The 23,981-nt window shown below is 45.5% G+C and overlaps 1 protein-coding gene across 6 annotated transcripts in view; it reads right to left on the minus strand.

Moving 5' to 3' along the window:
- The window catches only part of PRICKLE1 (prickle planar cell polarity protein 1), a 109,371-nt gene that overhangs the window by 3,365 nt on the left and 82,025 nt on the right, over positions 1-23,981 (minus strand). For 3 of the 6 annotated variants that reach the window (XM_059082155.2, XM_059082156.2, XM_059082157.2), the window contains 6 exons: positions 7,908-8,093; positions 6,078-6,191; positions 5,277-5,414; positions 4,482-4,685; positions 3,002-3,188; positions 1,195-2,058 (listed from right to left, as the gene is read on the minus strand). In XM_059082155.2, the coding sequence (XP_058938138.1) occupies positions 1,195-2,058; positions 3,002-3,188; positions 4,482-4,685; positions 5,277-5,414; positions 6,078-6,191; positions 7,908-8,042 (1,642 nt within the window). In that variant the 5' untranslated portion in view covers positions 8,043-8,093. Of the gene's footprint in view, positions 1-1,194; positions 2,059-3,001; positions 3,189-4,481; positions 4,686-5,276; positions 5,415-6,077; positions 6,192-7,907; positions 8,094-10,383; positions 11,323-18,053; positions 18,073-18,292; positions 18,341-23,981 lie in introns of those variants that run through there. The other 3 variants (XM_067009090.1, XM_067009089.1, XM_067009091.1) reach the window with 3 other exon arrangements.

The following is a 23,981-nucleotide window of genomic DNA, read 5'->3' on the forward strand; positions in this document are numbered from 1 at the left end:
CTGTTGTCAACTGGAGGCTACACAGCTTCCTACTTTCTAAAGAAAGCCTGTTTTTCAGCCCATCGTTGTCAAGAAATGTCAGCACCAGCACGATGTATACCAAATGTTGTCTATTTTTGATATCAAATGTTAAAACACCTGTCATAGGGCCTAGCAAACAGGAGGTGCTTAATATTTAGTCTTACCCACCATTCCTCAAGTCCCCTTTATTGTAGGCCTTAACATTGACAAGCCCGACCAAAGCCAGGAGGGTAGCTGTCTTACCCCTCCTTGCCCGGTACCTGGCACAGGGTCCCTCCTGGCAGCGGGCAGCTGCTCAAGCCTTTCCTGCCTGTGTTACAATGTAACATAACCTTTATGAAAGGACTGAATGTCGTTTGTTGGACTATAAAACCAGCCGAGTGACAGCAGTATTTCTGTATCCGAAGACTTACTGCAAATGTAAGATTCAGGAGGGCTGGGTTCCAGGTTCAATCTTGTCTTTAAACACCTATGTAAAGTTGGCATTTAGCCTCTCAGCACCGCTTGCGGTATCTTAGTTCCCCGACCAGGGATTGAACCCTGGCAGTGAAAGCACCGAGTCCTAACCACTGGACCACCAGGGAATTCCCTAGCCTCTTGGAAATTCAAGTTTCCTCATTTGTAAAATGCAATAATATCCACTCTATCAGGTCATTTTAAGGATGAAATGTAGATAACTGACACGAATGTGTTTTGAAAACATTAAAGTGAAATTATTTTATAATCTGGGTAAAAAAAAAAAACGTAAGCTATTTTTGAGCTGTCTGTCGCCACAGGGCAATTCAGGAAAATACAAAAAATGTTCTGTGCTTATAGAGTACACATGTTGATTCTAATATCTTGAAATTCATAGCATGATCCCAAGAGTCCAATATCTTTCTTCAGATACAGATGTGGACTCCATGATCCCAATAAATTCATTTCTCCTCTTCAAAGCAGGGATAATAAGACCCTTCCCCAAAGACTGTATTGCAAATATATTTTATATGTACGCACACAAGTACACACATGTGTTTGTTTTGCTATAGTGTTTGGCATTTCACTGAAACTCCTTCCTCTCCTTGGTCTACAGTTGTAAATAACACAGCCCCCACTGGTGCTGACCTGTAATTTGTGGAATGAACTTTTTAGTGGCTCCTTTTTCCAATACCCCATAATCCCTAGATTACGTACCTGTGATATTGGACAAAGCCAAAGAATCCATAGAATCCCCGACACTCTGCTCTGGTTTCAAGTCTGACAGACACTCCAGGGAATCTTCATACCACTGCGTTTGGTCATGATTATATCCCGAAGCCCCGTGGTCCAGATCCAATTCCTGGAGCCTTCGACTGCTCGCAGGGCCCGGGTGGCTGCCGTAAGCAGAATCGCCCAGTCCATCTTGTGACTGTGCCCAATACATATCAGATTGGTATTTTTTACTTGCAAGGCTCTGGTTATTTTGCTTTAACTCGGTCTTATTTTTAACCATGTTATCAGATATCCAGTGCTCGCTGGCTCGAATGTCCATCTCATTGGGCTGCTGCTGAAAGAGGCTTTTATCACCAAACTTGAGGAGCAGCTGCGTCATATAATCTTCATGCTCAGCCCATTCTTCAGGGTCTTCTGGGGTTTCGTGCTCCACTCTGCCTTTCCAAAATTCTTCATTGACGAAACCTGCTCCTTGCCTGGAAAGACTCACATCATCCAGTTTCCGAGAAAGGGTGTCGTCAGCATTGCCTGAAAGGCCAGGAAACTTGTAGTTCAGAGCAGGGGACAAGAGGAGAGACTGTCGACACTGATCTGCTGACCGGCTGCTTTTGCCCATCCGGACACTTCTTCTGGAGTCTCTTGACCGGGCCGACTGGAACGCAGAGTCCGAAGAATCCGAGGCATGGACGTCTTCACCGAGGCTGCATGTCTTCGAGCAATAAATCTGACCTTGTTTGGGAAGGAAGGGGCATCCCAACAGAGAGGTTTTGCACTGGGCGCAGGAAAAGCAGGCCTCTGTCGCGTGCCAGTGCTGCCCGTCGTAGGTCATCTGCGCATGGTCCACACCTGTTTCCAAAAAAGGATACAGTAATGGGTCATAGTTCCATCTTGAAACAAAGGCAGAAGAAACAGAACAGACGGACTTTGGGCATGAGGGAACGCTTGGGGCTGATGGGACTCTTCCAGATCTTGACAGGGCTGTGAGTTAGTTACACAGGGGCAATTAATTCTCACGATTTGCAGAGTCCATATTTACAAATTTGCCTACGTGCTAAATATTCTGTAGTTCAAAAATCAATACTCGCAGAGCTTTCAAGGTCATTTGTGGACATGTGCAAGGTGGCAAAAAAAATCTGAATCAAGGGATGTGTGTGTCCCAGCTGGGGTCAAAGGGCACTGCACTCACACCTGCGGCCGATTTAGGGCCATTTTTTCCCATGTTTTGTGCTTTCTGTTGGTGGTTTTGCCGTTCACAATGGCCCAAGCATAGAGCTGAAGTGCTGTCCAGTGCTCCTAAGCGCAAGGAGGCTGTGATGTGCCTTGGAGAAGCAATCCATGTGTTAGATAAGCTTTGTTCAGGCAGGAGTTACAGTACTGTTGGCTGTGAGTTCAATGTTAATGAATCAACAACATATATTAAATAAGGTATCTTTAAACCAGAACATACACAAAACAAGATTATGTATTGACTTTCTCTTGATGAGCAGGCTGCGACCAGAGGCTCATGGGAACCTAACCCACTGTACCCTTAGGAGCCACTGGGATGGGGTAGTTCAGTGCTCACGGCGACTGGACAGAGCACCCCTAGCAGAAGTAATGAGAATCCGGTAGACACCCATTTATCAGAACTCATCAAACGGAAACATTTAAAACCTAGACATTTCACGGTATGTATATCCCTCAATGAAAAAAAACAAAACAAAAAAAAAAGAAAGAAAAAAGAGTGTGGGTAATCAGAGACAGACTGATGGACAAGTGACAGAGCTAGCAGGCTGGGCCACGGACGCACCAATATGCTCGCCGCAGGTCTCACAGTACTCGGCATACAGGGACTCGAAGCAGCCGCAGCAGAACGGGCGGCCGTCCTTCATGATGTACCTCTGTCCCCCCAGGACCGTCTCGCACTCAAGGCAGCAGAAGTGTTTCATGTGCCAATGGCGACCCTCCGCTTCTGTGCACTCATCAGCAAAAATTATCTTCAGAGGAATATGAAGCCATAGGATGAAAAAAAAAATCATTGTGAACGATTTTGAAGGTCAAGTAACTTGCACATTTGCTGGGCAACTGACAGGCACTGGATCTTAAAGTCATTTATACAGTGTACTTTGTTTCTTACAGCCTCAAGCTTAACTAACTAACTCGATTTAGCTATAAAACAAGAACCGAACGTGAAAACATTGAAAAAGAGAAACTAAGTGCATGCTTATGCTTTACAAAACAAAACAGAATTCTACATTGTATATAATTCACTTGGTCCTATTTTTGCTCCGCAATCACACTTAGTTGGCATAATCTGGCAAAGAATACATTCACATTGAAATAATTTAGTGTCTGTGCGCCTTTTAATAAAGAAAACTCATCAAAGTGGCCGCGGAGTCAACACAGTTAGTGCTCTCTGAATGCTGCATTATGTGAACACCGCGTGCGTAGATAACACTTCGTTTGACGGTGCTGTCTCCAGATTAAGGACTTTTAATTTTTTTACATTTTTGGTTTCAAAAAATTTTCGAATAGCACATCATTGAACAAACTTAAACATATAAAAAGTAAAAACTGAAAGTTTACTGTCACTGATTGAAGTAGACTAGGGAGACAATAATGAATAAATGCAATGAGGTTCCCTGGATGGGGTCTTGGAATAAAAAAGAGACATCAGTAGAAAAAGGGAGGGAATCTAAATAAAATCTATGGTTTAGTTAATGGTATTACGTCAGTGTTAACTTCTTAGTTTTGATGCATATACCATGGTTATGTGAGACGTTTTAACAATAGGGGAAGCTGGGAGAACGGTACACAGGGACTCTCTGTATCTTTGCAACTCTTCTATAAATCTAAAATTACTTAAAAATAAAGAGATTAAGGAAAAACATTTCATCTCACACCACCAGCCCTCCCCACACATGCTCCAGGGGTCACCACTGTTAACTTAGTGTATAAGTCTTTACATGCCATTTCTGAGTGTTTGCAAATATGTATACACTCCTGTTCTTCCCCCGTTAACAAAAGTAAGATCAGTTGCTGCATACTCTTCTTGCAACTTGTTTTCTCACAGTCTATCAAGGACATGCTACTGATCAATACACAGACACCTGCTGCTTTCTCTTTATTGGCTGCATATTATCCCACTGTACCAATGTGAAGGGTTATCTTAAAAATGTACACACAGAGCGTAAGCAGGAGAGATCTGTATTTTGCTTAGGTGTGAACAGTGGAATATTGGCTTACTAGAAGCTTATTTTTTTCCAGTGTTGAGGGATGAACTTTTTTACCTCGTCACATGCTGAACACCGGGGTTTGAGCAGCTCAGCATGGTGCCGGCCACAGTGAATTTTTCCATCCTGATAAAAATAGATGAGGTCGACCAGCAGCTCGTTGCACGTGCAGCAGACAAAACAGGATGGGTGCCAGCATACTCCAGGGCCCGCTCGAGAGGCAAACACTGCAATTTCACCTCCATTTATCTTCAACCCACACTAAAAACAGAAGAATTTAGATCTTAAATGACCCCTTTTTAATGACTGGATTCTCAGCCTTTTTCACTTTATGCTAAATCCCAAGTTTGTCAGCGAAACTTTAATTTTTGTCCCCTCCTGCTAGTGATTAAATAGCTCTTTAATGTGGGATTATTCGTGATTCTCCACTGGAATGAACATGCCTCAGAGAGATTTACTACCACACTGGACTGCTTCTCAGAACACGCGCAGTGGTTTTCTGGAGGCGTCCTCCTGGCGGATATACTCCTACTCTGAGGACAGCCAGTAAGGAGGCCCCGAATGTCTTCATTACGTCCCCGCGTTCTTGAACCCCAGGTGCGCCCCAGCACCGCGCTCCAAGCCAAGACCCCACGAAAGGCTGGATTTCTCCCGATGTTTACATGCCTCCCCCATAATACACAGCAGTGTAGCCAGTTACCAACACGAATCCCCACGTAATAAGAAGCTACGCTGCCTTTCCTTCTCTCATCTCAGTTTTTGGAGGCTTTTAGGGCCCACGCCTGTGCTGGCGCTGCCCCCTACCCCCCGAGCTGGTCCACGCACATCACTGCTCATCCCTGAACGGGCTACCTGCTCGCACACAGCGTGCGTCACCGCTCTGGACAGAAGTTTAATCGTCCCTCTTCCGAGCGCTTCTTTCTTCCTCTGAGCACTGAACACCTGCAACTCTTTTTTCTCCTCTTCACTCAAAGTCTGGCAATACCGCACCTTCACAGAAAGAAGCAGAAGCACCGCTCTGAAGCAAACAGCCTCGGTCACCCATTCTTTATTTCCAGAATCAAGTTTCAGGAAATAAAACAGCAAGTTTAGCTGGCCTGCCCCCGTGAATCGCCAGTTTAAAAATGACCCCATACGTTTAAAATGACACCAAATCTTGCAGCCTCTCTAGCAAAAGGGAAATGCAATTTGAAGGAATAGTCCTCTTTTGTTTTTTAAGATAAAAAGTTTAAACTTTTATCAGCTGAGACACTAAAAACACATAAGACATTAACCTTTCTACAAAAGGTTTAAACTTGCTAACTGCCACCCTCATTCTACATTCGACAGGTACTCAAGTCCACTGCAGGCCTGAGCCACCATAAAGCACTGACTCTGGGTGAAGGGGTAGGGAGATCGCAGGAATTTGTGGGCTCCTGATAACTGGTGGGTGGCTGCTAACACTGTAAAAACCAACTTGTGTTAAGTTTATTGCACTGACGCCCTTTTCTCTCTTAAAGAATGGAAAGCTGTATTCTCCGGCCCAATTTTAACTGAAGAAGGGCAAAAGGGCCCTAGCCAGGGAGGAGCTGGGGTTTATGGGAGGCACCACGATGCTCAGGGTGGATTTTTTTTTTTTTTTCCCCCTCATTAGCCTTCTTCCTGTTACTTTACCTCATTATCATGTGGTGGCAACTGGTACAAAAGCTGTTTAATTCGGTGTTTCTCTCCAGGGCTGTTAACATAAGGAACCTTTTCCTCTGGTAAGCAAGCAAAATAGAGCTGGATCTGAGAGAGAGAGAGAGAAGAGGACATCAGCACACAGGAAGCAAACACTTGAGCTCATTCCATCTTCAAGTTACCCTGCCCTTTAGGTACTGGCTCTGGCCTCTGACAGGATTTGGCTACTCGTAGCTAATGAGAAGAGCAGCTGAGCCAACTGAGTAGAACCCTCAGATAGCTAGCATCCAGCTGCTAAATTGCTCTTCAGGAATGCAATTCATAGTGACAATTAGGGGCACCATAAATTATGCACCATAAGACATGCACATCTAATGCTAGGTAGGGTCAGCCGAGAGAGTCCTGAATGAATGCTGGAAATGACCACACAAGGCTGTGTGACACTGTCCACAATCCAGCCACTACACAACACACTGGATTTGCTCTCTGAATTTTACACATTGCAAACACAAAAGCTGTTTTGTTAAACTCTGTAAACTCTCCCATATCAGGTTCTCTCAAGCTTCAGCTTTCTTTGCTTGCATGGGTGCTATTTTCTAAATATCTGGAGTCAATTTCCCCAAGGAAACTGGAAGGGAGCTATATTAACCTGTACTTAGTTCACTTTGAAAGGAGAATTCAATTTTTGTTTGAGATTTTTTTTTTTTCTTTCTGTTGTAGCTAAAGGAAATCCTTAATGAGTACTGCAAAGGACACTGCAGTGCTAAGGAAAGATGAAAATGATTGAAGGAAAAAAAAATAGGAGATTAGGGAATTTGGGGCCTGTCTGCTTCAATATCTTAGTGTCTCACAAAACCTACTCATCCTAAGCTGCAAGATGGGTTCTCTCTTAATAAGCAGTTTATCAAAACATTGCTTTCCTACCCGGAGGACCAGCTCTCCACCCTCTTCCATTGTATCAGCCGCAGGAGCTTGTACGGTTGTAAACACTCACTGGATACTAGCTACCTGTGTGCCAGGTACTGTGCTAGACCCCAGATGAATCGGAAACCCCTCTTCTCGAAGGAGCTCCCATCAAAGTGGGAGACACGGCCATGACTCAGAAGCAGTCATACGCCTAGTTGGCTCTTTTAATTTCAAACTATCTTGGCCCTTATGTCTAACACCAGCAATTTTTAATAAGTTCATCATTATAAGGATATTGGGAAGATAAAAACAGGTACACAGAACGTTCTCATCTTCCTTAAAATCACAATACAACAAGGCACAAAATGAGCTCTTTAATTTTTTTTTCCAATTTACACCATGTGGTGACAGAATCTTTCATGTGCACGGTTATCAAACGTCGAATCCTACGCAGTAACACTTCAGATGGTCTCTCAGAGCTCCATATCTCCCTCTTCCAAAGCAAAGGCACTGCTGAGAACTGACTTGGAAACTTTTCCTCTTTCCTTTGATTACCTTTTTGTTGTTACTAAAGTTTTTAAAAAAGTTAAACTCCTCCCACTCTCTCCAAAGGGACACCCAAGTCAGAAATCCACATGACAAATGCATAGGCAGTACTCTGGTCTTCACTCAGTAAAAAGGCAAAAATAGCATCCTTATAGGGCTTCTGAATCCAAGAGTACAAAAGGGATTGAAAACTTCCATGGAGAAACTAAGTGTGACCTTAAAAGCAAAAATTTAAAACCATCCAAAGAGTGAGGCCCAAGGACACAGCATGTCACTGTGACAGTGATAGTCGATCATTTAAAAAAAAAAAAAAAAACCTTGAAGACCTTAAATCACATTGAAAAATAGAAAAGCAGAGGACTCGGTTCCTACCTGCTCGGGTCTGAGGCCTGGGGGGACCCAGGCGTACTCCTCCAGCGCACAGCCTGAGTCGTCATCTGACGTGGAGCTCCGCTGGCACCCGAAGGCAAGTTTGCTCATTTTGGGCTCCATCTCCAAAGGCATCATAACAAAGTCAAACAGCCAGCTTCTCAGTCACAGGACATCAGACGGTGGCTGCTGTGGGCAATATAAGACAAACCGAAGAGATGAACATGAAGGCATTGCTCTCACCCTCCAAGAGCTTTTACTGAATGCCTGCGTACACATGGCAGGGCCCAGAGAAAGGGACACTGACACGCCAGTGTCACCGTCCCCAGGCCCCTGGAACTTAGAATCTAGGGCCGCGCTGATTCGGAAAGAGGCCCTTTAACAGCTCAGCATTTCAGAAGATGCCACCCAAACTAGTTTACTTCCAGATGCCTTTCTAAAAAGGTGCTTCTCTACACACTGTTCATTAGAAAGGTTCTCAAGAAAACTGCTTTGCTGACTGCCCACAAATGAAATCCCTGCGAAGCCTCAGGGGTTGTAGGAAGAAGCTGGGTTTGCGCCCCCTGGCCTTGCCCACTACTGTGTGCCGTGAAAAGATGGCTCCAGTCACCCCACTTGGTTCCCTGCATTTCCTCATCCATCTTCCCAGCGGAGCACGGCTGCCTGCACGGATTGGGTCGGCTGGGCCACACTGCTTAGGTCTCAGGTTTCCAATAAAGTTTGAGAGGCACTGAACTCCGTTTACTCATGGAGTAGAAATAGCACAGTTAAATCCTTTCACAGCACATTAAATCCGCAAGCCTTTACTATCCCTGGGCTAAAGTCAGCCAGACGTTCATTAATGAGTTCCTTCATATGACAGTAATTGAATCCAAGCACCAGGTTAGAATAAAATCCAGTGTGGTGACAACTCAACGTTTAGCGGTGTTACTAGAAAGCTTCCACTGAAAAGCTCTGCAGTACCTACCGTACTGCATGCTCTCAGCCTGCTGCAGGGCACAGATTCTTAACCACTGCGCCACCAGGCTAAGTCCGCCCCTGAAAAGTCTCCTCAGATGAAGGCCCATAAAGGTGTCAGGACACCAGTCCCTGACCTACAGCCCAGGAACTCTGTTATCACCATGTATGTTCCTTCTAAGTTTCTTCTGATTCTGAAAAATCATCCCCTGTCCCCAGGCACTAAGAAGAACAAAAAAGGTACAAGACTTTAAGGATCAGATGCAGCTTTTTGTACCTGCCCCTTTCCCTCCACCAGAAAAAAGAAAGAAATTTAAAGATAATTAGCCCAACCCAATTTTAAAGCAAACAAGGCTCAGGGAAGTTAAGTGATTTGCCTACAAGTCACACAACTAAAAACCAGAGTCTAGTCACACTGCGTGTCTGACACATCAGACTTCCAAAAATTCCTCTGCCTTAAAAAATTCTCTCATTTGCTGCACCAAGTAGGAAAGACAGTGGAAGGTAAACACTGTCAGCCTGACACTCAGTCATTTGTCGTCAGTGACTTTCACAGTGCAACACTAGATACTTATTGTTAGAACATGGTACCTATTAAAGCCTGTGAGTATGAAAACTGACGATTTTTCTCTGATGAATCAAAGGACACTAAAAAATTAAAATTGTAACAGTTCACAAATGGGAGGCCAAACATCCAATGGCTACAATCTTTATTAGGGAGGAGCAATGCCCAACAGTAGATATTATTCCAACTAATAAACGTAACTTTCATTCACCCCAAACAAAAAGTAAAGATGACCTCATTTCCTGCCCCACCACTGGGAGGGACTGCCCTTTTACACAAGACATAAGTTCACAACAGGTGCACTTCATTCATGTCTGAGGAAAGGCTTTCTAAACACTGGCACATTCCTTGTACTTCAGTAAAAAAGGACGTGTTAATGAAAGTCAGAACATTTCTTGGGTCTAGTCTTTCCCTTTTGTTTTGAAAAAGAAAAAAAACCCCACTCCCCCCATATGGAAGGAAGAGAACTAGAGGTTAAGAATTTAACCCGTCGCTCAAATACCCGCACCAGGAGAATGGGTGCCTTCAATGCAAATGAACCTGAATCATGAAATACACACGTCTACCCTTTGCCAAATCTGGCTGAGGAGGGAAATGTGAAGGTACCTGCTCTGCACAGACTTACTAAGATCATAAATATTAACTAGAACCTAAAAGTTAAATGTCACTATATTTTTAAAACAAGAGAAAACACCACAAATTAAGACAAGCTGCAAATCTTCCAGGCTAGAACAAAGATGCAGATTTTGCCAAAGAGCTGAATTACTCCGACAGCTACACTGCTTGGTTAGCCCTCTGTGGAAACTGCACAGAAAATGACCCCCCTCATCAAGGGAAATCACTTAGCACCCAGTGCCATGCTCCTATCCTCCCAGCCACCTGGACGTGCCGGCCGCGTCTCCAGCCTGCAGCTCCCACAGCCATCCCAGCCTTGGTTCAAACTGAACCGTCACTCACCACGCCTCGGCGAAGCGATGACCTTCGTGATGAACTGAAGGCACACGAGTGACACAGGCGCAGCTCTCAGTGGCCTTTGTTGACACTCTGGCGGCTAGCTCTCACCCCTGTGCCTGGCCTGGCGTGATCAGTGCTGTGACATCTGATCACCACGTCAAGCAACCCCACGGGGGTGTATCTTGCTTAAAACCGAAGAGGAAACCGAGCCTCAGAGCGATCCGCCACGGGTCAGCTGTCCAAGGGCAGTGGCCTTAGAACCGGGCTCATGGGTGACCTTAAACCCCTGCAGCCCTGCACTGCCTCCTGGGTGGAACCTTTTCTTTGGTGAAATAGTCACGCTGCTGCAGTGCAGACATGCACGATGACACAGCCGGACAGGGGGGCCAGTCCACTTCACCCAGAGAGGGCATTTTAAGGAGGACATACAGTCAAAAAGGATTATGAAAATTCAATGGCCTCATGAGCTGTTGCTTCAGCATTCTTAATTTGGAGAAAGCCTCTCGTTTTCCTTCATATCAGAGGATAAGTACTTAAAATGACAAAACATTACATTTACTAACAAGTTGTAAGAGCTGGCCAAAAAATTAACATTAAAAAATATATATAGGGCCTTCTGTGGTGGTCCAGTGGACAAGGCTCCGCGCTCCCAATGCAGGGGGCCCAGGTTCGATCCCTGGTCTGGGAACTAGATCCCACGTGCAAGCCGCAACTAAGAGTTCCCATGCCGCCACCAAGACCCAGCACGACCAAAGAAAGAAAGAAATATTTAAAAATAATAAGTTACTCCGCGTGACCTCCACGTGCCAGGCAGTGGTACACATCCTGCATTATTACCACTAGGTATTTTTTCTCTACCTGATAGCGTAACAACCTGAAGTTGGATTTTTCTTTTAAAGATTACCTGTCTTGTCAGCAGGCCCAGAAAGCATACTGTTGAGTATATAGCCATCTCAGACTTCATCATATGGAAGCAGCATGGTTCTTGCACATGTAAGAATGTATAAAATAACTGACAGAAAGGTGATCTCACAAATATACCTTATGTCGACATTTACATTACTACATGGTACTCGCTTTGTGGCACGAGAGAGAGAGGGAAGCTTGGCCATTACTTATGCTCTCTGGGTGATGATGAAAGGTCTTCTGAATGCCATCCACACGTGGTTGTGTTTGCTTTGCCAAAATATTACCTTTTGGGCCAAACATGAAACCATGGCTGAATTAGATCTAACAGGAAAAATTCCATTCATTCTCTTTCCAGGTGCTGTCTCTTAGGGTTGGTCCTGTGAAACAGGACCCACAAATCAGGTTTGCAAGTAAGCTGAATGACAGCTGAGACGGCACTATTCTGCTACGGGCTTTGATATGGGGGGAAACAGCTCTCCGAGGTTTCTTTCTAGCAGAGCCACACTTAACGTGGACAAGAGTGGCCCCGTCCTGTGACTCGTCCTTTAGTCCTTTTGTATGTTATTCACTACTTTTGCAAATTTTTATTTTGATGTAACTTCAAACTTCAGAGAACTTTTAAGAAGAGTAAGGAACTCCTAGACGGCCTTTCACCCAGACTCACCAGCTGTTTACATTTTCCTTCCGTTGCTCTGTCACCCCCCCCATCTCGTCCTCCTCCTCCTCCTCCTCCTCCTCCTCACCAACACACCCACACACTTTTGTGGGAACCATTTGGAAGTATTTTTCACATTCTCTTACCTAACCCCAAATAAATTAAACATGTTCTCTTAAAAAAAAAGTTTATTAAAAAAATAAATAAAACTATGTGCGGGCTTCCCTGGTGGCGCAGTGGTTGCGAGTCCGCCTGCCAATGCAGGGGACGCGGCTTCGTGCCCCGGTCCGGGAGGATCCCACGTGCCGCGGGGCGGCTGGGCCCGTGAGCCATGGCCGCTGAGCCTGCGCGTCCGGAGCCTGTGCTCCGCAACGGGAGAGGCCACAACAGTGAGAGGCCCGTGTACCGCAAAAGAAAAACAAACAAACAAACAAACAAACAAAAAAAAACTATGTGCAAGGTACCATGTTAGATGTTAGAGATAAATAGAATAAAAAAGCCAAAATAGCTCAGGCCGCCAGTATTCCGTGCTTACTCTGAGGCAGGTTTATTGTCCTGGTCTTGAAATGCTGCCATAAACGGAATGAACTCAATCACAAGTGAATGACAATCATGCATTAACCAATTCTGTGCTAGGTTTGTTAAGGAAATGAACCAGTAGGGACCCCAACCGCTCCAATGTCTTTATGATTCTGGATGTAAGTCAGTCTGATAAGGCAGGGAAAAGAAGTAAAACGGTTTGAGCCTGACCATGAACGAAATGTGTAGGGGAAGCAACATCTTTAAAGCTAAAACCACTGTCAAAGAGGCCTGAGGTTGGGTAAGGAGAGATGAGATACTTTTTCTTAGAAACACGAGGACTCGGGGTTGCTTTCCAAAAGCCATGCAACGAAGTTGAAAAGTTCCATTTCCCCCCTTTGTCCTTTCTTTCCCTTCTTCCTTCAAGATAGTTAAATAGCTACTTCTCACCATTTAAAAAGACTCAGAGACAAACAGCCCGCAGATGTATGACTTCTCAATCACCATATACTTGTCAAGAGAGCACCTGACCCAAGGGACAGGAGCAGTGCTGAGGGAAGGCAACCTGTTGCCCCGGGCAGTCGGTAAGCTCAGCCCTGAAGTCCTCAGACCTTTGACAAGTCACCAAACACTGTGGGGCCTGGCTCTTTAAAACAGCAACTATTTGCCTTCCAAAGATGGCCTAAGGATGTGAAAGTTTTAAAGAAGAAAATAATTATATGAATATGAAGAATTAAAGTTACCACTGACACGTACCAATCGCCACTGTTACTTCCACTGATTACACACATCTTGAAGCTGCCCAGTGACATTCAGAGTAAGAACACTTTAGTAAAAGAGACCGAATGTTGACAGGGGAGTTTCATCTTCTTTGTGAGTTCGCGACACACTCTAGCCTCCTGAAGGGCGAACAGTTTTGATAAACTATTGGCCATTACTGGCCCTCAGAGTGAGCTTCTAACCAGTCCCTAAATAAAATCTCTGACACAGACATACATACACACACAGACACACACACACACACACACCCATGTCTACGGAGCACGGCAGGGTTAGACACCTTCCAGGTGTCTTTGGCAAAGCAAAAATCGGAAGCACCCAGTATATGACTGGCTGTGAGACGGCACTTGTTCCCCAAATTCATTCATTTAAGGAGGGGTTCCTTGTGAGATTTACTTTCCAGATTCATTTACTTCACTCATTCACTCATCCTTATATTTAAAGACCATTATTGAGTCATTCTGGGAAACATCAAAATCAAGGAAACTGACATTTATTCCATTAAAAGCTAGAACTTAAAAAACAAAAAAAGTACCCACTGTGATAAGAATGTTTCCAAATTCCATTCGGAATTTCCTTGCTTTCTTTAATGGTGGTACGTGTGTAAGTTATATGTGATTTAGCCTTTGGCTGATCATTGGTTTTCATTTTGAGTAGAAAATGAACACTATAAAGAACACTGGCTTCAGGATTCAAGCAAATGGAGTTCTAAGTCAGCCATCCAGTGGGGAGGAGTTGTGGGCTATCTCACAACGCTGAGGTGATGTCCAGAATTGCATGCCTTCAGACACGTGCCTTTAATGTGTTGCTTTCAGTATTCTATAAATTAGGCAAATACAGTTTGAAAAGTTGTCCAAAAGTATACAGAATAATTATGCTGTGGACAAGGGCTTAAGCATTCCTCCCATAAGCACAGTAATCACTGGTTAAGGAAGATAACATATAGTATGTGAAGGTGTTATTCAAGCTAAAAAACTGCCTTATTATTTTGCTATGCTATTTTGGCCATTCGGAGATCATTTATTTTCTACTGGGCTGTATGCTGCATCCTGGATAGTTAAGGATTATTATTTTGATTGATCTTGACATATACATAAATGAGCCTTTACTATTTTCCCTAAAAAGCTTAAGAGGTCAACACAGTATACGAAGGTCCAGAGGCAGTAAAGAGTTGACATTTTGCTGGAAGACGCGTTCTTCCAAAGAAGCAACAATAGACGACCGTGGTGGCACTGAGTAACATTTTCAAGAATTACACATCTCAAGCAGAAGACTTTGAGCTTAACCCTAGAGGCAATGAGAAAGGACAAAATGCATATGAGCAGGAGGGTGCCACTCCTGGTCTTAAAATTAAAGGAGAGGACTTCCCTGGTGGCGCAGTGGTTAAGAATTCGCCTGCCAATGCAGGGGACACGGGTTCGAGCCCTGGTCTGGGAAGATCCCACATGCCGCGGAGCAACTCAGCCCATGCGCCATTAACTACTGAGTCTGCGCTCTAGAGCCCTCGAGCCACAATTACTGAAGCCCGCTCGCCTAGAGCCCAGGCTCCGCAACAAGAGAAGCCACCGCAATGAGAAGCCCGCGCACCGCAACGAAGAGTAGCCCCTGCTCGCTGCAACTAGAGAAAGCCCCCACGCAGCAATGAAGACCCAATGCATCCAATAAATAAATAAAATTAAAAAAAAAAATTAAAGGAGAAAAGGAACCTGGGAGGGGCCTATTAGCCCACTGTCATCAAGAGAGCCTAAACATGGTGGCTTGGGGAGAGAAAGTAAAAGGAGCCGATAAGAAAGGGGAAAACTGGGTCAAACAGAGTTCTGAGTCCTAGGTGGCTGAAAGATGATGCACCAATATGGAAATACTATATAGGCAAGTCAGAAGGGGAGTTAGGATTAGAGAGCATTGAGGAGAATGAGTTCAATCAGATTCAGACTGAGGTTATAACTGTACATCAGTTCTGGTATGGTTCCTATTATTCATCATTTTCTTGGACCAAGTTACCAAATCAAATTTAAATCATGCAAATAGAAAACAATAATTTTCAGCGCCTGCCATTGAATAATGAAGTCTAAGGTCATACCCCTAATTACAAATACTTTTCCCAATGAAATTCCACTCTAGTTACTATGAGAAGACTACCATAGCATTATAGGATCCCTAGGAAAAAGTATTTCTTGTGTGAACATGCTCAGGGAAGTTAGAAGTCCTTTGATCATCAAAAACCAGAACAGATACTGATTTGTGAAGTCAGTTGGGCTAACATTCCCTAAGTGTCCCTGCTGCTAAGTGCCATCCTGTGGGCCACAAGCTGCTTAACAACTTCTTTGTTAAACTGCTTGTTAACAAGGCCTTTGTACATAGAAGATGCAGATCACACACACCCATTCAAGAGCTACTCTAATTCAGCCAATCTAAATATGCAGGTGAGTTAAATTTAACTACAGACTAATTTGGTAGTACAGAACCTAACACTTCCATCCTTTTCAACACACACACACACACACACACACAATGTATGTTATGTATGTATTTATGAATGTGTGTGTGTATATATATATATATATCCTAGTTTTATGATATCCTTAGCTTAAAACTTTAAAAAAGTCAGAGACCTGCAAAAACCATAGGTCTTAAAACTATTACAATCAAGATTTGAATTCCCTAGTAAATGACACTAAACTGTAATCTTTTTAAAGTTTTCACACAAACAGCACTCAAGCCTACTGTCTGCTAAAGACAATTAAAAAGTCATGGCCAACAGAGGCCAACCCAATTTGACTTTATACTGAAATGAATGATAACTGTAAAATAAAAACAGAATGAAGGTATCCAAAGATATTGCCTATAAAACATTCCTTGACTAAAACGACTTCATACCAGCAATTAACAGCATTAGGCCCTGTGCCCTTTGGCCTTTTCTGTATTTTCCAGGTAAACCTCCATCCAACTTGTACATTTTCCAACAGCTGAGTGGCCCGTCAGGCACCATACCATTGCCAAGAAGCTATCCATTTTTCCAAGAGGAAATGTGGAACTCTGCAGGGTTTCAAAGCATTCTTATTTCATGCACAAATACATTCCACGACAGAAAGACAGCCTGCTTAAACAAAAGGAGGAAACATCATGACAAAGCATGATCCTTTGCTAGAGTGGCGCTTTGGGGGTCAAGTTATTTGGCTGTAAACCAGCCTGTAAAGATAAAATCCGAAACGCTGGTTACGGTGTAAGACGGGCCACGCGAGGCACTGTTCTAATGAATTCACTATTTTCCATAATGGGGGGACGCAGATATTTTCTCAAAATCGTGTTCAAGTCTCCTATTGATTTTTTGAATTTCCATTTTCAACGGCGGCCCAAGGAAACGGCAGCCAGACTTGACTCCAATGTACACACAGACTCGGGTTTCACCCCGTCACCTGTTGGCTCTCGAACAACACTCCTCTTTGTGAAACGTACAGCCCTCATTTGAAACACGTTTCCAGAGAAAACACTTCAAGAAAGTGTTTGAGAAGTCACGAGACTCGAGTTGTAAAAACAAATTCCACACATAGCCTGACTTAGCTGACACAGATTAATGTGAAAACCCGGGCTTTTTAAAAAGGCCGCGGGAGGGGAGTCGGAGAAATGGATGCCACCGTCCCTCGGGAAAACCCTGCGGGCTAATTCGACATGGGCCGCGGGTGACGGGCCGCCGGGCTCCGCCGGGCCCTCCGCTCCCGCCTCGGGAAGACGCTCGGAGCTGGAGCCCGCGCGCCCGCGCCCCGCAAACCCACCTTCCGCGCCACGCTGGCTGCTCGGGCCGCCAGGGGGCGCCCGGGCCGCGGGTCCCACTCGGACCCCGGCTCCTCCGCCTCCGCGGCCTCCCGCACCCAGAAGCCGAGCTCCAGACCCAGCAGCGGGGAGAGAAGTCCTCCTTGGCGCCGGCGCGAGGCCCGCGAGGGCAGCCTCCCGACCCTCGGGGCCTTCGAAGCCCCCTCGCCACCTCCAGAGAGGGCCCCGCGCCGCCCTCGGCGCAGCGTCATCTCCCAGGGACCGCACTCGTCCCGCGGCTGCACGCCGGCACGGAGTGGCCGCGGATCCCCGCGTCTATCCCCAGCTTCGGACGCGAAGCCCTCCCCGCAGTCTCAGCGTTCAGCCCCTGCCGCCCGGCTGCCATCGAGCCCCGGGACCCAGACGGCGGCTCCCCACCTGCGGCCGCGCGACCGAACGCGGCCTGCAGCCCCTCCGCGGAGCCCTCGGCGCGCACTCGCCGCCCCCCGCTCTGCGACCGGCCGAGGCTGGCCAGGCGCGGGTGGCTCCCGGAGGAAAACAGGGCTGGGTGCTCTGCGGGTCACCCGCGCCCACCCCTTTCCGGAGGAGACCCCAGCAGGGCGGGGGCAGCGAGCGCGGGGGCCCCGTCGCGGCGCAATGCTGGCCCCGCCCGGCGGGCGAGGGGTCGCCACCGCCCGCCGTGACGCGCTCACTGCCGGCCGGTCCTCCGCGAGCCCCCTTTCGGTGCAACGCGGAGATTCTCACCCGCGGCCGCCAGCTAACCTGCCGTGGGGGAACTGGCAAGAGGTCCCCCTGTTCCCCAGAGACCCTCTGTCCCCGACGGTGTCGCCGACTCTGCTTCCCCCGTGTTTGAGTCGCCTACCCCAGGCCACAGCGTCCCCCACGCCCCAGCCCCGCGCCTCTCCAAGATCCTTCACCGCGGAAAGAAAAAAAGCGTCTCCCCTCTGGCTCCGGGAGCCGGCCCTGGGCCGGCGACCTTCAGAAGTAACCAGAGCCCGCATTAAAGAAAAGTAACCATTTCGCTTCCTGCCGGTCCTACCCTCCTCGCAGCGCTGCGGGCCGGCACCCCGGCTTGTGATTGATCCACGCCCTGCTCCACACCCGGCTCCCGTCCGCAGGAGGCGCCTGCCCGGCCTGATCTCGTTGCCACCCGCTTTCCAGGAACTGTCACTGCAAACCGTGCCCCTGGCAGGTATCCACGAGGTCCCGCGCACACGCTACTCCTCGAAAAGTTACCCCCCCCCCCCACTTGGCCAGCCTCCTAGCTCGAGCACCTACCTCGGTCCGTCCGCTCCGTTCCCGGGAGCCCTAGTGAGTGGAGCAGCTGACATGCAAATACCCCAGGACGCTTATGTAAACTTCCCCCTCCCGCAGGTGCACGCGCGGGCCACAAAACGCTGGGAGCATATGCAAGGCCACCTCTTAAAGAAATCATCTCCACTCTGCCCATAACAATGATGTCAGCAAATGGCACGTTTAACCAAGTTCTCACTTGGAAGGGATCATTAACATATGAATTCTCCTCTTAGGACTTTCCTCGCATTTCGGAGAGATTCCTACTGCTTAGCGCAGGAGATTTATTTTTATCAGTAAATTACAGCAAAAGAAAAGGAACCAGGTCGCGGGATGCATTCAGTCAAGTACATGAATAAGAGTTTTTATAAAGAGGTTAAGTGAATATCATTATTCAAACACAAGAACTATGCTCATACTCAAGGCTAATCTTGTTTCTGAGTTACTTATAGGTACTCTAAGAGAAAGCGAAGCTTGGCATTAGTTGTCTACAGAAAGAACAAAGAGAAGCAAAAACAGGACCTCAAAGCAAGCCCAGAAAGAAACGATAGATTAATAACCCACAGCAGAGGGCTGAGTCTTCGGAACTACAAATTTTAATTTCTACAATAGCCTCCTTATCACAAGGTGAAAAAATGCCAAAGGAAGGGAGAGAAAAACATGCAATATTTAAGAGCTTTATCAGTTTATAAAATGCACATAAATAAAAACAAAATGGTCACCAGTTCCTTGGGTATCCTACCTCTTTTTCAGGCTATTAAAAAAAAATCCTTAAACCATCAGGATTCCTTGGGAGTGATTTGCAACATATATGTTTCTACAGTATACAACTGAACAATAGCCCATTGTAACTGACTTAAAAATACACATATAAGTTGCCATAAATAGAGCAGTCAAGTAAAGAAGTCTGTGGCCAATTTCTGTTATCTCCGCTGCAAAGCAAGGCAGCTGAGAAGCTGCCCCCTTTTTTTTTTTAAGTTACTTTTTTAAAGTGGCAGAGACAAGAAAAAAAAAAGGTTGCGGCTCGGCTGGTAGACTAGCTTGGAAACACTGATTTAGACAACAGGATTTGTAATTTAAATAGACTCTGTTGGCAAATCTAGACTGCAGTTTTGAAGACAGTTCCCAAACAGTTTTCATATAGAACTCCTCTAGCTTTCAGGTCGTGTGGGGATTTGTGAGAGGGTGGTGGTAGACTTCACAGGTGACCCCTTTCCTCTGTGGAGCTGTGAAATTAACCATGAATACCTAGGCCAGATTTCCTTTTTCCTATTTCATTCCCTTTGGGCTTTCTCGGGGAAGTCATCAACTGACAGTGTACAGTCCATTACTGATTTAAATCCAACCCTGAACTACCGTATCATTATAATAAAGGGAGTATCAGCAGGCCAATGCTTCAAGCCTGGTGGATGGATCCTTTTTGAAAGCTTTTAATGGAGAACTAACTACACATGAGCCAAGACCCCAGAACCCTCCCAACTACAAGCCACAGCAACACTTACGAGTATTAAATGTCAGCCATTGTAAGTATGCTTCCTCTCATGCAGTTACTTGTAAATACTGTTATATTTTCAACCAATACTGTCAGCTTTATTGCCTATTGTAAGTGTTTTCAGTGATGAAGCAGTTTGGAGACAGCTGAAAACTTCCTACTAAAGTTCAATCTGAATGCAGCAGACCTTCCTCTGGTCTGAAAGGCACTGTTATTGTCAAGGGCGAACTTATTCAGGATGGGAAGCAAGACCCCCAACCAGCATCCTTTTGTTTCAGCCAGGAGGAATATTCACTGCTTGCAGATCACACTTGCTAGGAGGTTGAGAAAGGAAGCCCAGAAATTCACAGGACTCGGTTCCCTCTTGCGATCCTGGTCTCTGCCCTGCTCACTCAGAGAGGCCTTTTCCAACTACCCATCCCAAATACCCCCCCCCCTTTTATTTGTGCTGTTGTCTTCACAGCACTTTGCATGACATTATATGTCTATTTGTTCATGTTTGCTTTCTTCTCCCCTAGAAGGTGGGGACTTTTGGGGATTCGTTACTTTATTCTCAGCACTGAGATTCATGCCTGGCACTTAGCAGACAAGTTCAATAAACACAAGTTAAATGAATGAATGATTTTTGGACATTCCTCTCAGGCTCTCACAGCCATACCATACCTGAACAAGGAATGTTTCTAACCTAAAAGCCAGACTGAACTCCAGTGTCCTAATGGAGGAGACTAAGATAGAAAGACAGAAAAATGCCAAGGGCAGAGAAATAAAGAAGGGAGCATTTTGGTTGTCAAATGCCAGTCAGCTTTATTGGGTCTGGAAGAAAGAGATAAACATGCTATCTATAAAGCACACCTGGGTTCTATTCCTTGGTTCTCCTATGATTTGTATATAGTGACCTTGAGGTCTTTTCTGCTCCTTTCTTCTGTTTTTTCATTTGTAAAACAGACCTGCTTTCTAGCTTTTCTTTTTTCTTTTTTTTTTTTTTTGCGGTACACGGGCCTCTCACTGCTGCGGCCTCTCCCGTTGCGGAGCACAGGCTCCGGACGCGCAGGCTCAGCGGCCATGGCTCACGGGCGCAGCCGCTCCGCGGCACGTGGGATCTTTCCGGACTGGAGCACGAACCCGTGTCCCCTGCATCGGCAGGCGGACTCTCAACCACTGCGCCACCACGGAATCCCTGCTTTCTAGCTTTAAGAGTAAGAATTGCTCTTGGTCTCGGACATTTGGAAGGATTTGTAGCTAAAAGCCAGTCATCTAGGAAGAGTCTATTTAAATGATTGGATGTCTAAGTTTCTGAATAGAAAAGAGAAATCAAGGGCTCTAAAATTCATCAAATGATATTTCACTCACTAAACTGAAGGGGCAGTTGGCATAAGTAATGTTAAGTAGGGCAACAGTTTTAGTTTTCAGGACAGCAGTTGGGTAGTTCTGACTATATAGAGATAAGCAACTAAAAGGATCACAACACCTGTGGGATGCAATTTCTAATGAAAATAAAATAGCTTCTTAAAAAATGAATCACAGAGGACTTCCCTGGCGGTCCAGTGGTTAAGACTCCGTGCTTCCCATGCAGGGGGCATGGGTTCCATCCCTGGTCAGGGAACTCAGATCCCACATGCCGTACGGTGCGGCCAGAAAAAAAAAAAAAAAATCACGGAATCAGGCAATATTAGAATTAACAACAACCTGTAGGACCCTACATCTTGTCCAGAAAAATAAAACAAGGTCCAGAAAAACAATCACAATCATAATTCTTCATGTTCGTCACCGAATTTGTTACCACTAAAAGTTTATGTAAAATGTTTTACTTTCTTGTTAAATTTAAATATTTGTGTCGTATCTCCGATGGAGCAGTATGTCCTGCTGGGTCACTGAACATGTGCAAATTCTAGCATTAGCTGAGTCCTTAGCGGGCCCCAGGGAAGGGCCCAAAGGAAGATATCAGCTCTTCAGAGAGTTAACAGGCTGGATGGTGTTTTATAATAGGTTGCAGTTTCTCTAGGTCTCAAATTACTTTCTTTCCCCCTTTGATTACATGTAAAGCAATGTGATTAGAGAGCAATGGTTCTTTAACATCTTCTACACCCAATCCCTCTTCAGATTTACTACTCCAGTCCTCCCAGCCATCCGTCTCCTCCCCCATCTCCTACCTCCTTTGTGAGTGAGGAAAATCCTCCCTGCAAAGTACCCAGATGCACTGGGTTTGGAGTTGGGAGACTTAAAAGTCTATTCTCTGTCAATTACTAGGCTCTGTGACATTGGGATAAATCACTTCTCTAAGGTATTAGGTTTTTTTCATTTCTAAAAATGCTAGTGTTTGGGCTAGGTCAGTGGGTAGAACTTCTAAGGAGGGAACGCAACCAATTTTTCAACTAAAATAGGAATCTTTTTTTAAAAAATAAATTTACTTATTTGTTTATTTTTGGCTGCACTGGGTCTCCGTTGCTGCGTGCAGGTTTTCTCTAGTTGCGGCGAGCAGGGGCTACTCTTTGTTGCAGTGCTCAGGCTTCTCACCGCGGTGGCTTCTCTTGTTGCGGAGCACGGGCTCTAGGCGCGTGGGCTTCAGTAGTTGTGACTCACAGGCTCAGTAGTTGTGGCACACGGGCTTAGCTGCTCCGTGGCATGTGGGATCTTCCTGGACCAGGGCTCAAACTCGTGTCCCCTGCATTGGCAGGTGGATTCTCAACCACTGTGTCACCAGGGAAGCCCCTAAAACAGGAATCTTAATATAGAAACTGATGAAAGGAAAACTGCTCTATTGAAGCCCTGGGTTGCTTTCTTCCCAAACCCTTCCCACAACTACCTCCCCAAACCTACTCTTCCAACGAGGACCTCAGGCTCCTTCATCTCAGACTAGATGCTCCCAGAGGCTCCGCCAGTTCTAATATTTTTTGAGTCTCTTAAAATTTGATAGCTGGTTGTTGACACTAATACCAGGCAGGTGTCTTGAGTCTACAGGCCAGGCTGGGTGGGAGAATATGGGGTCAGGTCCTTTCATTTGACTCTCACTCAGGGTTATGACTTCTAGCAGAAACTGGCAACCGTCTTTGCCTATCCCACTCCTCACTTTCAACTGCTCTGAAATAGCCCTTCCCCACCCCAGGCAATGTTTCTTTCCGTGGACAGATAATTAAACCAGTATTCAAGCACATTTCCTTAAGTTCTTCAACTTTCTCTACTCCTGTAGACCTGTGGTTTAATACAAACATACTTAAGATTTCATTGCTGAAAAACTGCCAAAATGCTAAGAAATAAAGAATAACTCTTCCAATAAATATTGAGAGATCTATACATGAAAAGAGATCCAAGACAATATTAAGATGCAAATCCCAATATACAGTATAATCGCATTGTTGTAACTGATAATATACGGGCTAGTGTGTGCATAGCAAAACTACTTAGAGGAATATAAATACCAAACCATTAATATGATTTCTAGGGAACAGCAGATGATGGGAAACTATCACTTTTTTTTTTTTTTTTTTTTTTTTTTTGTGGTACACGGGCCTCTCCCTGTTGTGGCCTTTCCCGTTGCAGAGCACAGGCTCCGGACGCGCAGGCGCAGCGGCCATGGCTCACGGGCCCAGTTGCTCCACGGCACGTGGGATCTTCCCGGACCGGGGCACGAACCCGTGTCCCCTGCATCGGCAGGCGGATTCTCAACCACTGCGCCACCAGGGAAGCCCGAAACTATCACTTTTGAGTTTACAGTTGACCCTTGAACAACGTCGGGATTAATCCATGTATAATTCCCTATCCTCAGTTCCTCTGCATCCAAAGACTCACCAACCACAGACAGTGCAGTACTGTGCAGTGCGGTATTTACTACTGAAAAACATACGAGTGTAAGTGGACCTGTGCAGTTTCAAACCTGTGTTGTTCAAGCATCAACTGTATATTTGTAAAATAAATGTACTTTTACATGTATCTTCACGTTATTTATAACCTCTTTCTTTTTATAATGATCATACAAAAATTTTGTAAATGGTTTAAGAAACATAAAAGAAAATATTCTACAATATTAATACAAGGAAGAAAAGCTCAGAAGCAGAAAGTGACTTTCTTGATTTAAGTGATTAGTTGATATAGGAAGAAGTATGAATACGTAATTCCTCACTGTGCTACCTTCCGCTCAGTCACAAACTTTAAGGGTGAAATCTCTGCTGCATTATTTATAATACT

Source organism: Kogia breviceps, chromosome 12 (genome assembly GCF_026419965.1).
Source record: "Kogia breviceps isolate mKogBre1 chromosome 12, mKogBre1 haplotype 1, whole genome shotgun sequence".
Classification (NCBI taxonomy): Eukaryota; Metazoa; Chordata; class Mammalia; order Artiodactyla; family Physeteridae; genus Kogia; species Kogia breviceps.